The sequence below is a fragment of the Zootoca vivipara genome, chromosome 11 (assembly GCF_965207765.1).
Source record: "Zootoca vivipara chromosome 11, rZooViv2.hap1.1, whole genome shotgun sequence".
NCBI classification, from domain to species: Eukaryota; Metazoa; Chordata; class Lepidosauria; order Squamata; family Lacertidae; genus Zootoca; species Zootoca vivipara.
The window spans coordinates 57,007,341-57,021,880 of NC_142594.1; the positions used below are offsets into that span (position 1 = coordinate 57,007,341).

Consider the following 14,540-nt stretch of genomic DNA (forward strand, 5'->3'; position numbering starts at 1 on the left):
GGGGGCGCAGGCCCAGATCCCCGCCCCCAAGCCGCACGGCAGCGCCACCCGGAGGCCGGAGGAGCGCCTGGCTCGAAATGCCACAGCGGGAGAAGCAGGAATTCTGGAATCGGAGAATTGCAGAGATGGAAGGGATCCGAGGGGTCATCTAGTCCAATCCCCTGCAAGGCAGGAATCTCGATTCAAGCATCATTGACAGATGGCCACCCAGCCTCTGTTTAGAAGCCTCCAAGGAATAATAATAATAATAATAATTTATTATTATTTCTACCCCGCCCATCTGGCTGGGTTTCCCCAGCCACTCTGGGCGGCTTCCAACAAAACAATAAAATACAATAATCTATTAAACATTAACAGCTTCCCTAAACAGGGCTGCCTTCAGATGTCTCCTAAAAGTCTGGTAGTTGTTTTTCTCTTTGACATTTGGCGGGAGGGCGTTCCACAGGGCGGGTGCCACTACCGAGAAAGCCCTCTGCCTGGAAGGAGAGTCCACCACCTCCCAAGGGAGACGGTTCTACAGTCGCCCAAGATGACCCAGGGTCTGGAAACTAAGCCTGATGAGGAACGGTTGAAGGGGAGCCCTGGGTACATTTAGCCTGGGAAAGAGGAGTCTCAGAGGAGACATGAGAACCATCTTCCAATATCTCAAGGGCTGTCACATGGAGGAAGGAGCAAGCTCTGGAGGCGAGGACCCGAACCCATGGATTGGAATGACAAGAAAGGAGATTCCGGCTAAACATCAGGAATGATTTTCTGACATCCGCAGTGGTGGAAGGGACTCCCTCAGAAAATGGTGGACTCTCCTTCCTCTTTAAACAGAGGCTGGACAGCTACCATACTTACCCCGGATGCTTTCGCTGTCATTTCTGCATCACAGGGGGTTGAGCTAGATGACCCTTGAGGGACCCTTCCAACTCTTACAGTTCAACGATTCCGCAATTCCTCGGAAGTTTTGAAACAAAGAGTTTGGGTGGCCATCTTTTCAGGGATGTGCTGGTTGCGATTCCTGCATCATGGCAGCGGGTTGGACTAGATGACCCAGGGGTGTCCCTTCCAAGTCTACAGTTCTATGATTCATTTCAAAGTAGGCTGCCACCTGTCTGGGATTGTTTAGCTGTGATTCTTGCATTGTGGTGTGTGTGTGTGTGTGTTGGACTAGATGACCCTTGGGAGTCCCTCCCCACTCTACATTGCTACGATTCCAAGATTCACCAGAGGTTTTTAAACAAGAGGTTGGACAAGCCACCTGTCAGAGATTCTACAGCTTTGACCAGAGCCGGATTTAGGTTTGATGAAGCCCTCAGCTACTGAAAGTCATGGGGCCCTTTCTATGTCCGGCTGTCCTTTGTCAACAACAAATTGTCTGGGTTTTTTTTTGTGTTGAATATATGCTATATGGTAATTTATGGACCTCATAGGTATCTCAAGCCATTTGCACATGTTGCCTTGCAACCAGTCCATGCAGAATGTAGGCACCCTATACATAGAAAGGAGCAAACCAGGGATATTTGAGGGAGCAGGCGGGGCCCATGACTTCTGAAGGCAGCCATGTTTAGGGAGGCTTTTAATGTTTAATAGATTATTGTATTTTATTTTTCTGTTGGAAGCCGCCCAGAGTGGCTGGGGTATAAATAATAAATTGTTACAGTATTAACATCATAGAAGCCTACAAAACACAAAACACTGTTGCTGTATGTAGGTTTTATTATATTTGGGTTTTTTTATATTATATTTTGGAAATGTACATCCAGTTTTTTCCCTTTCCAAGTTTTTTGGGGACCCCTAAGCTATAGCTTGTTTGGTTTATACGTAAATCCTGCACTGACTTTGACTCTTGCATTGGGGAGGTTGGACTAGATGACCCCTGGGGATCCCTCCCGCTCTGCGCCTCCCTCCTCCTTCGGGGAGGCCCTTCCTGCCTGCGCATCCCGGGCTCTGGGCCAAGGCTTGGCGGCCGCCTGAACGACTGCCACTCACTCACCCACCCGTCCATCCATCCATCCACCCGGCCTCTCCCCCTCTATCCCCGGGAGGAGGCGGCGGCGCGGGGGCTGCCGGGATCCGTAGTCCCCTTGCCCTTAGGCTCCCGCGGCCGCGCGGGGTGCGCGGAACTACGTTTCCCAGCGTCGCCTGGCGGGCCGGGCTTGCGCCGGGCGTTTTGTTTGAAGCTCTCGCTGCGATGGAATGAGCGCAGCGGCGACGAGCGGCGAGCGGGTGGCTGGGCAGGGGCTCTTCCGCGCAGACCCCGCGCAGCCTGCCTGCGCCCCCGCGGAGATCGGCGAGCAGGATGGAGCCCGGCGACGGAGCCGCGTCGCCGCCCGGGGATCCCCGCGGAGGAGCGCCGGCGGCGGAAGCGGAGGCTGCCCCCCAGGTATGGCTGCGTCGGGTTTTTTTATTTTTTATTTTGCAGTGCTGCATCCGTGCCGGAGGGGACGCATCTTCTGACCGCGGGGGTGGGAGACCCCTTTGCAGGCATGCAAGGCAATGCATGCGTGAAGACGTTGCATGGAGTGCCATGCAATGCAATTGCAACGCGGTGCCATGCATGCATGCATGCAACTTCCACCGGCGCTCCGGACTTGGGAGATGAGGGGTGTCCCCAATAGGGGGGCAGAGCGACCCGGGAGGGCGAAGGGGAGCCGCGGGAGGAGCAGCGCTGCTCCCCGAGCCGAGCCCTGGGGGAAACTTCGGCGTTGTTGCGCCGGCTTGGAAGCCGTAGACTGACGGGGATCCCTCACCTGCAGAGGGTCTCCCTTCCTTCCCTTGCAAAACCTCCGTCGCCTCTTCTGTATTTCGTGCATTGCTTTCTCCTTCCGAGGAGCTGCCGGGGATGCGCAACCCTGCGATGTGGGTCAGGCGAGTGGCCCAAGGGAGCACCCAGGGAGCGTTCTGGCCAAGTGGGGTAGGATTTGAACCCTGCTCCCTGCCAGGTCTTAGTCCTCATTAGCCCCCCACAACAGCACCGCAAGGCATATCCAGCTGGCAACAAGTGTTCGCCAGCTTTTCAGAGTCTTAGTTTTACCTGGGGATGCCCTCAGAGATTGAAGGTTTGACCTTCTGCATGCCAGGTAGAGATGCTTCACTACCGACCTGGAATCATAGAGTTGGAAGGGACCCCAAGGGTCATCCAGTCCAACCCCCTGTAATTCAGGAATCTTCTGCCCAACATGGGGCTCGAACCCATGACCTTGAGATTAAGAATCTCATGCTCTGCCAACTGAGCTATCCCTAATAGATAGCTCCTGATGTGTCCCCCCCCCCATGTTATCCTCACAAGAACCCTGGGAAGTAGGTTAGGCGGAGAGACAGCGGCCAGGTGAGCTTAACAGCTGAGTCGAGATTTGAACCCTGGGCTCCCAGTTCCCAGTCTGACACTCTAACCACTGTACTATACTGCCTCTTTGGTATAGGATGTCTCCAAAGGATTAAACCCCAGTTGGCACCGCAGTCAGTACATGTGGCATAATGGTAAGCATGTCAGACTGGGACCTGGGAGACCAGGGTTCGAATCCTGACTCCATGATGAAGTTCACTAGGTGAGCTTGGGCAGTCATTCCCTCTGTCTGTCAGCCTAACCTACCTCACAGGGTTGTTCTGGAGATTAACTGATGAGGGGAATAACTACCTCTTGAGGAGGAAAACGTGTCATATACCGTGTTTCCCCTTTTTAAAGTCACCGTCTTATATCTTTTTTCCTCAAAAAAACATACGGTGTCTTATTTTCAGGGGATGTCTTATTTTTTTATTTGATTTTTATTACCTTATGGCCTCCTTGGCCAGGCCAGGCGGAAGCGAGGCCGTTGGCTCAGGTGTTCTGCTCAGCGCTGCAGCAGCAGCCGGTTCTGGGTGGCAAGGTGGCAGGCTTCCTTGGCTGGGCCAGGCAGAGGCAAGGCCACTGGCTCGGGCGTTGCCACTGCAGCAACAGCCGGTTCCAGGCCCCGAGCTGGCAGGCCGCAGCCGGCATGCTGGGTCCCGCTGGCTGGCTGGCTGGCTGGCTGGGGCACTTGGCGGCCTTGCTCATGGCATGGAGGTATGTCTTATTTTCGGGGTATGTCTTGTTGTCGTTTATTCGTGTCCGACTCTTGGTGACCCCATGGACCTGAGCACACCAGGCACTCCTGTCTTGCACTGCCTCCCGCAGTTTGGTCAAACTCACGTTCGTAGCTTCGAGAACACTGTCCAACCATCTTGTCTTCTGACGTCCCCTTCTCCTAGTGCCCTCAATCTTTCCCAACATCAGGGTCTTTTCCAGGGAGTCTTCTCTTCTCATGAGGTGGCCAAAGTATTGGAGCCTCAGCTTCAGGATCTGTCCTTCCAGTGAGCACTCAGGGCTGATTTCCTTCAGAATGGAGAGGTCTGATCTTCTTGCAGTCCCCATGGGACTCTCAAGAGTCTCCTCCAGCACCATATGTCTTATATGTCGCAAATGCTTTAAAATCCTGCCATGGCTTATTTTATGACTGCGTCTTTAAAAAAAGGGGGAAACACAGTAAATGCAATGAACAAATTTAAATATATTAAAATATATGCAGCATATATATTAAAATATATGCTGTTCGTATGTGTGGATTCAGTACTGTACAACTAAGAAGAAAACGCCGAATCTCTTTAATAGGTACAGTCAAACTGTATAGGAGTGTTTGCTTCTTCTTCTTTTTTTAAAAAAATGACCCAAATTCTAGGCATGTAGGAATTTGCAAGTTTCCCAGTTGGATAGAATTAGTTGTTGGGAAGAATGCAGATTCTGACAAGGAGTTCTGTGTAATTCTGAAAGATGGCATAGGCTCTCTTCTCCACTGGTTGGGCTGTTTGTTTGTGCCCCTGAAGCGCTGGGGTACAGCCCTGGGCATTTTAAATACCATTTTTAAAAGTATTCTGATTCTGTAAGGGGCTGGTTCTTGTGATTCATGTGGAAGCTACTTGTTTTCAAAAGAGGTTCGAAACGCAACAACAGCGTTCAATGGGCTGTGTGAATGTTTGCTACAATTGCAGACCTCACCTCTGTGAAGAGGATGGCCCTACAACTGGGCAGGCAATAGTGCGCACGATGGAAGCCTGTGCTTGTGATAAAAAGTGTTTGCGTGTTCACTGTGGAAGCGCTTTGAGCCTCGGTTAAAACAACTTACTGGGGCTTCCAGACGATGTTTGCAGTCAGGAGTCCATCGCATATTGGGATCTTTAGGTTGTCTAGTCCAACCCCGTGTCGTGCAGCAATTGCAACCACAGTTTTCTTGGGGTTCGCCATGCATTTTCTTGGCAGGATGGCTGAGCTACGCCAAGGCCTGCTGTCAAAGCCTTGACCTGTTCTGGACTCCACCAAACGTAGCCTGGGAGCCAATTTCATCAGCAAACATGTGCAGTTACAGCACATGCCAGAGCGTGTCTGAGCATGTACAGAGAGTCTTTGCCTCATCGCAGCCATTGCCTGTGCACTTGAGTTTGCAGGAAACGCTTTCTCCCATCAAAGAAAACAGCTTCCAGAGAGATTTGACCCCTAGCCCCTCTTAGGTTAAAAAATAAGGCAGGTCACCTCTCGGTGACCTCCAGCCTTTCACCCCAGGGAGGGTTGATTCCTTTGTTGCCCGACTCTCCGCAGTTCCCATACATAAGTAGTTGGGTTCTGCAAAATATGTGTCTCCGATTGCAAGAATCCCACCAAGACAAAGATGTGATGATAAAATGGGCAAAAGATTTTGGGTATAATATTGAATATGATGCGTGGTTGAAATAATGGAATCAAACATTGAAATTTACTGCATGTACTGCCCTGAAAGAGAATATCTTGAAGATGATGTACAGATGGTATTTAACACCAGTAAAATTAGCCAAGATGTATAGGATGAGTAGTAAAACATGCTGGAAATGTAAAGAGAAGGATGGTGAATTTTATCATATGTGGTGGACATGCGAAAAAAGTAAAAGATTTTGGGAAATGACATATAATGAACTGAAAAAGATTTTAAAATATACCTTTCCCAAAAAACCGGAGGCTTTTTTATTGGGTCATATAGGACAAGAGATTGTAAAAGAAGATCAAGTATTATTTATGTATGCGACAACCACAGCAAGGACTTTGTTAGCCCAAAAATGGAAAACTCAGGAGTTACCTACGATCGAAGAGTGGCAGACAAAAATGATAGACTATGCGGAATTAGCAAGACTGACTAGCAGGATACGAAACCAGGGAGAGGCAAGGTTCCAAAAAGACTGGAGTAAATTTGTGGACTATATGGAGAGGAACTGTAGAAGTTTAAAAGACACTTGCAGGATTGAAATAAATCCTACGAAATGACTTTAAGTAGGAGGAGTAAAGGAACTGCGAGACAAGAGTTGATAAGAAAACCAGATGAGGGGAGGGACGGAAGTCAAAGCTCGGCAGAAAATCTGTGTGTGTGGTGTTTGTTGTGGAATGTTTTGTTTTGTTTAATGTGTTTATTTGAAAAATCTAATAAATTGCTTTTTTAAAAAAGAATCCCACCAAGACAGAGGCTAGTTTTCCCTAGTTGTTTTTGTGTGATGGACATTTGGCTTCTTTGCAAAACCTGAATTCTGGAGCTTTTCCAAGGTTGCTTTAAAATGGGCATTACAGATCCACAATTTCGCGGGAATTTCACAGGATGCTTTTGTGATCTGCCCCCGCAACTTATTACTCTTGTTAAAACAAATCGCTTGTTAAAAAGGGGGAGCGACAGATGGGGGAAACTTGGCTGTGGCGTGTTTGTGTACAAAAGGCTCAGCTTTTTGACTAACCAGGCTCAAGATTGCCAGCTGCCGGACTGATGCAAACTATTTATGCCCCACCTTGTAACTGTTCCTGATTTGCGAGAAACGGCTAGCAACAGATCTGCCCAGGTTTCTGTCGAGATCACCTGCGGCCTGTAGCGGATCTTTTCAGAGTTGGGAGTGGTTTGGAATGGTTAAATTACGGGACAGTGCGGTGCAGTGGTCAGAGTGTTGGACTAGGGCCTGGGAGAGCAGAGTTCGAATTCCCCACTCGGCCATGAAGCCATGGGCCAGTCACTCACTGTCAACCCAGCCTACCTCACAGGGTTGTTGTGAGGATAAAATGGGGAGGAAGAGGAACCCTGTGTGTCACCTTTGGGCTTTATGGAAGAAAGGTTGGGATATAGATGCAATAAATAAATGGCTGGTGCAACTGAATTCAAAACTCAATATAAGAGAAAGCACTTCTTCATGCAGGCAGCCTATGGAACTCCCTCCCACAGGATGCCGGGATGGCCACTAACTTGGACGGCTTTAAAAGAGGATTAGACAGATTCGTGGAGGAAGAGATGGCTATGGATGGCAACTAGCCAGGATGGCTCCACGGACAGAAGCAGTGATGTTCCTGGAAACCTGTTTCTGCAATCATAGAATCGTAGAGTTGGAAGAGACCACAAGGGCCATCCAGTCCAACCCCCTGCCGAGAAGGAAACACCATCAAAGCATTCTTGACATATGTCTGCCAAGCCTCTCCTTAAAGACCTCCAAAGAAGGAGACTCCACCACACTCCTTGGTAGCAAATTCCACTGCCGAACAGCTCTTACTGTCAGGAAGTTCTTCCTAATGTTTAGGTGGAATCTTCTTTCTTGTAAATCCCAGTGGGGAAATCCCAGTGGGGTAGAGATCTCTTGGGCTTAGATGTTTGCAGGGTTCTCTGTGGCCCCTATGAGAACAGGATGCTGGACTAGATGGGCTATTGACCAGATCCAGCCATTCTTGAATTGCTGCTGAATTATTGCAAAGAGGTGGACAGTTCACTCCGCTGCTAGACATTTCTCCTCTTCCTCACTTGTTGACCACCGCTGCCCCCAAAGAGCGGGGCTGGGCTTAGGGGCATATTTCTCCCCGGTTTTCTAAGATCCTCGGGGGAGAGAGAAAAGGCTGTCATCCTATGCCCCTTGCAACCAAAACACGCATTTCCTTGGCTGATCTTTCGCATGGTAGGTGTCACCCTTAGGTGACGAGGGCACCCTTGGCGGTTGTCACGTGCTGCTCCGGGAGCCGAGCCAAAGAGGTTCCTGGAATTAAGACCTCGGCAAAGTGACTCCTCGGAACTGAGAATGCTACCTGTGCTGTGCCAGGATGCGTCAGCTCTCAAATCAGCCGTGTGCCGTCCCCAGGGAGACGGGAAATGAGCTTGGCAAGGAGACGTCAGCAGGCATCACCCAGGGAAGCGATCGCTAGGCTATAGAGCAAACTCCCGGCTGCGTCTTGAGTGCTTGCAGAGGCTCCAAGGTAGAATTGGGGTATTATTCTTATTTTTGTAGAAGGGGGCACATGCAATGGTAAACAAGCAGCAGCTGTCTTAAGAAGCGCATGGCTATCGCGGTGCGTTGCCTGTCTCGCAGGCGGGTACTAAAACGATCGAGGGGATGGAGGGGGCTGTCCTAGGGAGGAAAGGTTTCAGCAACTGGGGCTTTTCTGTTTAGAGCAGGCACCCCCAAACTTCGGCCCTCCAGATGTTTTGGACTACAATTCCCGTCATCTCTGACCACTGGTCCTGTTAGCTAGGGATCATGGGAGTTGCAGGCCAAAACATCTGGAGGGCCGCAGTTTGGGGATGCCTGGTTTAGAGAAATGACGGGTAAGAGGCGACACGATAGAAATTTGTAGAATTCTGTATGGCAAAAGTGGAACAGCGAAAATCTTTCTCCCTCTCTCCTAACACTAGCCTGCATGGGCATCGGATGAATCTGAATACTGGAGGATTCAGGACATAAAATAAATAGTTAAACTGTGGAACTCCCTCCCACAGGAGGCAGGGGTGGCCACCAAGATGGATGGCTTAAAAAAAAGGATTAGACAAATTCATGGAGGCAGTGTTAGAAACTCAGGTATATAAGCCAGGGACCCAATGTCAGCTTGAATCTAGGTTGCAGTCACCACAACGGATTGTCTTGTTTGCCAGGGGGTTGGACTAAATGACCCTTGGGGTCCCTTCCAACACTACAATCGCAACTACACTGCTTGTCTCCAGCTTCCTCTTATAGCAGTTCACTTGTCCCAGTATACAAGAAGGAGAAACACACACAGAGGAAATGGAAACGGAATTATCTATGGAGTAAGGCGGAAGTTTTTAAACTGTGCTCGCCAGCCTGGCGCCCAGAAATCTCCACGTAGTTGCAATGGCACCTGCGCCAGTAGCAAAACGCGCCTGGCTAATTTCGAACACTGCATGGAAGAGAGGGCTGTCGAAGGCTCCTAGGCGATGCTTCTGAAAGCCAGTGGATAGAAACCCCAGGAGGGGAGAGCTGCTCATTTGCTCAAATCTTGCAGGTTTCCCATGTGTATCTGGACCCAAGAAAAGGATACTGGACTAGGTGGGCCATTGCCCTGACCCGGCAGGCTCTTCCTGTGTCTACCAAGCCGTGCCAGGATCTATGGACCCCTGTTAAAGGATCTAACATTGGGGTGAAGCTTTGCAGACCGTTTAAAAAGGATAACCCCGAGACAATTGGGGATACCATAACCAATTGTCATGATATAAATTAGATGAATTTGTTTCCCTCCTGGCCCCTCCAAATGCCGCTGTCTTTGCCACTCAAAGGATGGATGCTCTATGAAAGGGCTGACATTTCCAACAGGTGGTCTTTTACCTGGCAAAGCTCTGCCATTTCCTGCAGCCGATGCAGGTGGGCAGGAAGGGAGGGGGCGGTGAAACGTTCCCAACCATTGGCTTAATTCCTGGACTGCAGAGCATCTGGGCCAGCAATTGTTTCCTGCAGGGGAAGCTTCTGATTTTGACTGGCATCTTTAAGAACCTGTCAGGAGGGATGATGTGGGGATAGAACCGCCCGCGGAAGAATTGGCCTGCCAACGACTGCCTTCCGTCCTTGAGGACACATTTGTTATTTTGATTGATAACAGGTTGCCTTCTCTAATCACGCCAGGAAGGCAGAACCCGTCTGCTCGGATCTTGTCGCCTTGCCCCCTGGCTTTGGGGCTCTCGCTCAGGTGACATGATAGAAGTTCACAGGACGACAGTTCCTCTCGTGACTCGTGGACATCTCGCGAAGCCAAAGGCTGGGAGATTCAGGACAGGTGAAAGAAACTCCCACTCAGACATTGGTTAAATCCATACAGGAGCAGTGTTCGAAATTAGCCAGGAGCCAGGAACATTTTTCACCTGGCTATCGGTTATCAAAAAAACTAAGATCATGGTCACTGGTCCCATCACCTCCTGGCAAATAGAAGGGGAAGAAATGGAGGCAGTGAGAGATTTTACTTTCTTGGGCTCCTTGATCAGTGCAGATGGTGACAGCAGTCACAAAATTAAAAGATGCCTGCTTCTTGGGAGAAAAGCAATGACAAACCTAGACAGCATCTTAAAAAGCAGAGACATCACCTTGCCGACAAAGGTCCGTATAGTTCAAGCTATGGTTTTCCCAGTAGTGATGTATGGAAGTGAGAGCTGGACCATAAAGAAGGCTGATCGCCTTTTTAAGCATGCATCATTTCATGACACAGTCATTCAGTTTCACTAGCAAACCGGAGGTTAAACTAACCCCTTTCCAGCCCCGCAACAAACTGAAATGCTGCAGCCGACACACTAATGCAGAGGTTTTCAACCTTTTGGGGTCCATAGCTCCCTTGACCAAGTACAATCTTTCTGTGCCACCCTGTGGGGCTCAGGAGCCCAGTTATGCCACCCCTTGCCTGCAGAGGTGGCAGCCTCTCACCCCTTTTCAAACACCCTCCCTTGTGGAGGGTTCCCTCAGCCTCCTCTCCCCTCTCCTTGGGAGTCCTCTGGGCAGCCTCTGCTGCCACCCCTGGTCTCTGAGCTGCCCCCCTGAGAGGTGCCTCCTCACACTGCCCCACAGGGGCCTGGGAAGCACCCCCTAGCCAGTCCCAGAGGCACCATTTGCCTGGGGAGTTTGTAGCCAGGGCTGCTGCAACAAACAGCCACACGAGCCTTTGGGAGGCAGAGACGCGAGAGGGCATTAGAGGAGGGAGGGAAGGAAAGAGGGACAGAGCCCAGAGTTGCCCGCCGCACCCCTGACCATATTTCAAGGCACTCCAGGGTGCCCCGGCACACTGGCTGAAAACCACTGCACTGACGTGTCGTGTGACACACAGTTTGGAAAGCTCTGGGTTACTGTATTCTGCATTCTGTATCCTGATCTGCACGATCAAAATGAATTTCAGGAAGCAAAATGCTTTTTCTGTGCTGCCTGAGCAGGAACAGTGAACAAGGTTGTAGTTAATTATTGTCACTTGTTTTCACTTCCCCCACTGCCCTCCCCTGCTCACGGTTGTGAAGAATATCCCTACCTTATGAATGGTCCATGTCAGCCTTAAGAAAAAGGTTGGAATGGGCCAAAATAGATGTGGTCTGTTCATGGATCAAGTGGCTTTCCTTCTTTAAGTTCTCAAAGCTCTTAACCGAGCTCAAGGTTGTCCTCTGAACTAGCCAGATGTTTAACTAGTAACCAATCACAGTCAGTCCATCATTTGAGAAAGAAATTTCAGAGCTGCCTTGGAAGGGATACCCATAGGTCATCCAGCCCAACTCATTATTGCATCGAGATTTGATTCACGTTTTATTTCATTCAGTGCATATATTCCAATTATTAATATCTTCTAGCCCTGTGATGTTATCTGCATACCAGTCATTCTTCCTTGTTCATCCTTAAACAGTTGCTTTGGGTCATCTTTGAATAACGCTTGTAGTTTCATGGTGAATTTTGGATACAAAGGAGATGTAAAAGATTTGGATTATCATAAAAGATGCAGGAGGAAATGATGAATAATAGGAGCCACAATGGGGAGGACGGAAGTACAGGAGATTCTTTGGAACCTTGTTTTTATGTTGTATGTTTGTGATTGTAAAATTTTAATTTGAAAAACCAAATAAATAAGTTTTTTTAAAAAAAGAGAGAGGGAATTAAAAGAGAGAGAGAGAGAGAGATTTGATTCACGTGGCAAAACATTCTGGCCTCCTTTGCCTTGCCCTGCTGCTGTGGAACCAATTAAATGACACTCTCCCCAAGGTGGCAGTTATGGAACTGTGTGAGAATGGAATGCTCAGGTCGGCTTCATTCCCTGAAGCAAAGTGATGCAGGCATTGTCCTCCAGAATCTCCCTTCCTTACAGATCCTCTTGGGTGCTGCCTCTTGGTAATTTCTCCTCCCTCCCCAGGGCAGGGCCTTCTCTGTGGCGGCCCCTAAACTGTGTTACTCCCTCCCAAGAGAGATACACCTGGCACCTTCCTTGCACAGCTTCCAGAGGATACTTAAGACACACCTCTAGAACCCGGCTTCTGATCCCTGAGGTGCGTGTTTTTAGGACTCAGCTCGTTTATTGTGGTTGTAGGTTGTGTTATAAGAAAAAACTGCTCCTTTTTTCTTGTGGGGTACCCAAGAGCCCGTACAGAGTCCTTTATTAGGTTCTCTATCGGTAGGAGAAAAGCAATGACAAACCTAGACAGCATCTTAAAAAGCAGAGACATCTCCTTGCCGACAAAGGTCTGTATAGTTAAAGCTATGGTTTTCCCAGTAGTGATGTATGGAAGTGAGAGCTGGACCATAAAGAAGGCTGATTGCTGAAGAATGGATGCTTTTGAATTATGGTGCTGGAGGAGACTCTTGAGAGTCCCATGGACTGCAAGAAGATCAAACCTATCCATTCTGAAGGAAATCAGCCCTGAGTGCTCACTGGAAGGACAGATCGTGAAGCTGAGGCTCCAATACTTTGGTCACCTCAGGAGAAGAGAAGACTCCCTGGAAAAGACCCATAAGATTTTGGGAAAGATTGAGGGCACTAGGAGAAGGGGACGACAGAGGACAAGATGGTTGGACAGTGTTCTCGAAGCCACGAACATGAGTTTGACCAAACTGCGGGAGGCAGGGCAAGACAGGAGTGCCTGGCGTGCTATGGTCCATGGGGTCACGAAGAGTCGGACACGACTAAACAACAACAACAACAATAAATCGGTAGGAGAAAATAACAAAGGCAAACCAGAGAATATTGAGAAGCAAAGCAGCTAGACTTTGCACCTGATCTTTATTAAACTGTTGCAACAGGGTGCTCCCCCCACATGCAGGAGGCAGGGAGAGAACCCCAAACCATGTGCAAGCTCTTAAATAGACTTTTGAACTGCCCACCCTGGAGCCCAAGACCACCCCTCCATACATCATACGTACATCACAGAAGGGGTGGACTACAACAGAAATCTGAGTGCCTTGTTTTTATCCTTTCTGCCAGGTTACCTGCTTGGATTACCTGGGCATCCTGGCCACTCTTTTGTTATGATAACTACTCAATTCCTGACTCCAGGTCACAGGCTCACCCTTTTCATATCTTAACTGTGCCCTTGAGATGGGATTTGTGAGCAAAGAGACAATGGGGAGGCTCCCCATTTCCTTCGACCTTGCAGAGAAATATTTGAGGTCATTTGGGAGAGACAAAATGGTTCCAGGACTTTTTTCTGTGGGGCTTCAGACATGCAGTTTATACATTTATGCATGTGCTTGCTTGGTACATTTATGAACATTTATTTTTTATATATAAGACCTTAAAATTCTTATAACAGTTGTTTTAACACTGCGTTTTAATGCTGTATCCCAAACTGGGACCTTCGGATGAAGGGTGGCAACTAGGGAGGGAGGGGACTTGCAATAAGCCGCAGGCCAAAAAGCTCCACGATTACACAGGAGTAGCCATGCGGCGCCCAATTCAAGGAGGCGACACGGTAGAAATTGTAAGAAAGGGACATGTCGCTTTTTTTTCATAAAAGCAAAGGGTCTCGGAAAAAGTTGAATCTGAGTAGAAGGATTGCAAACTGTGAGGTAAATGCGAATCAGAATGCTTCTATTGCATGCATTGACTGATGTGCGAGATCATTCACATCAGGCTTTATCGCTTGAATAAATAAGAAACATGGACTGTGGGAAATGTGAACGTAGTAAAAAATCCACAAGGCGGCAGTTATTAGATTGTTCTAAGGCATAATGTTGCTATGGGGCAGGATGTTCCCTTGCCATAGATCAGGGGTCAGCAACCTAAGGCCCATGGGCCGGAAGCAGCCCACGGAGGCCATTTAACTGGCCGCCCCTGAGCTGCCCGCTTGGCAAGTCCCTGCACGCTGCGCTAAACTGGCACAGCGCGGCACAGGGACTCTCTTCTGCAGCTCCAAAAATTGCTTCTGCGCATGCCCAGACGCCAAAATAACTTCTTTGCAGGAACCATTTTCGGCGTCTGGGCATGCGCAGAAGCGATTTTCGGCATTGCGCTACACTGGTCCGGCCCATGGAAGATCTCCACAGGAGACTCCGGCAAAATGTAACTTTACTTCTTCCATGCGCTATAAGGCTGGTTGTAATACCAGATAGTTTTAAAAGGAAAGTTGAATCAGCAAGCATCAGCAGATAGAGAGCTTGCTGGCACTTATCAGTGGCTCAAAAATAAAGAATAGAGACATTTCTTTCCGGGTCTTTTCTTTTGCTTGGCTTAGCAAATAATTACACAGGGGTGCTCCCCGACCAATGGGGAATAGGGGAGGGATGTTCTTGTGCACAGGATATAAGTTTGTATCTGT

At 49.0% G+C, this 14,540-nt stretch overlaps 1 protein-coding gene across 5 annotated transcripts in view; it reads left to right on the forward strand.

The window, feature by feature from the left end:
- Positions 1-1,971: 1,971 nt before the first annotated feature.
- The window catches only part of KRABD3 (KRAB domain containing 3), a 51,544-nt gene continuing 38,975 nt past the window's right edge, over positions 1,972-14,540 (forward strand). For 4 of the 5 annotated variants that reach the window (XM_060280458.2, XM_088653952.1, XM_060280460.2 and 1 more), the window contains exon 1: positions 1,976-2,371. In XM_060280458.2, the coding sequence (XP_060136441.1) occupies positions 2,288-2,371 (84 nt within the window). In that variant the 5' untranslated portion in view covers positions 1,976-2,287. Of the gene's footprint in view, positions 2,372-14,540 lie in introns of all 5 variants that reach the window. The other variant, XM_088653954.1, reaches the window with a different exon arrangement.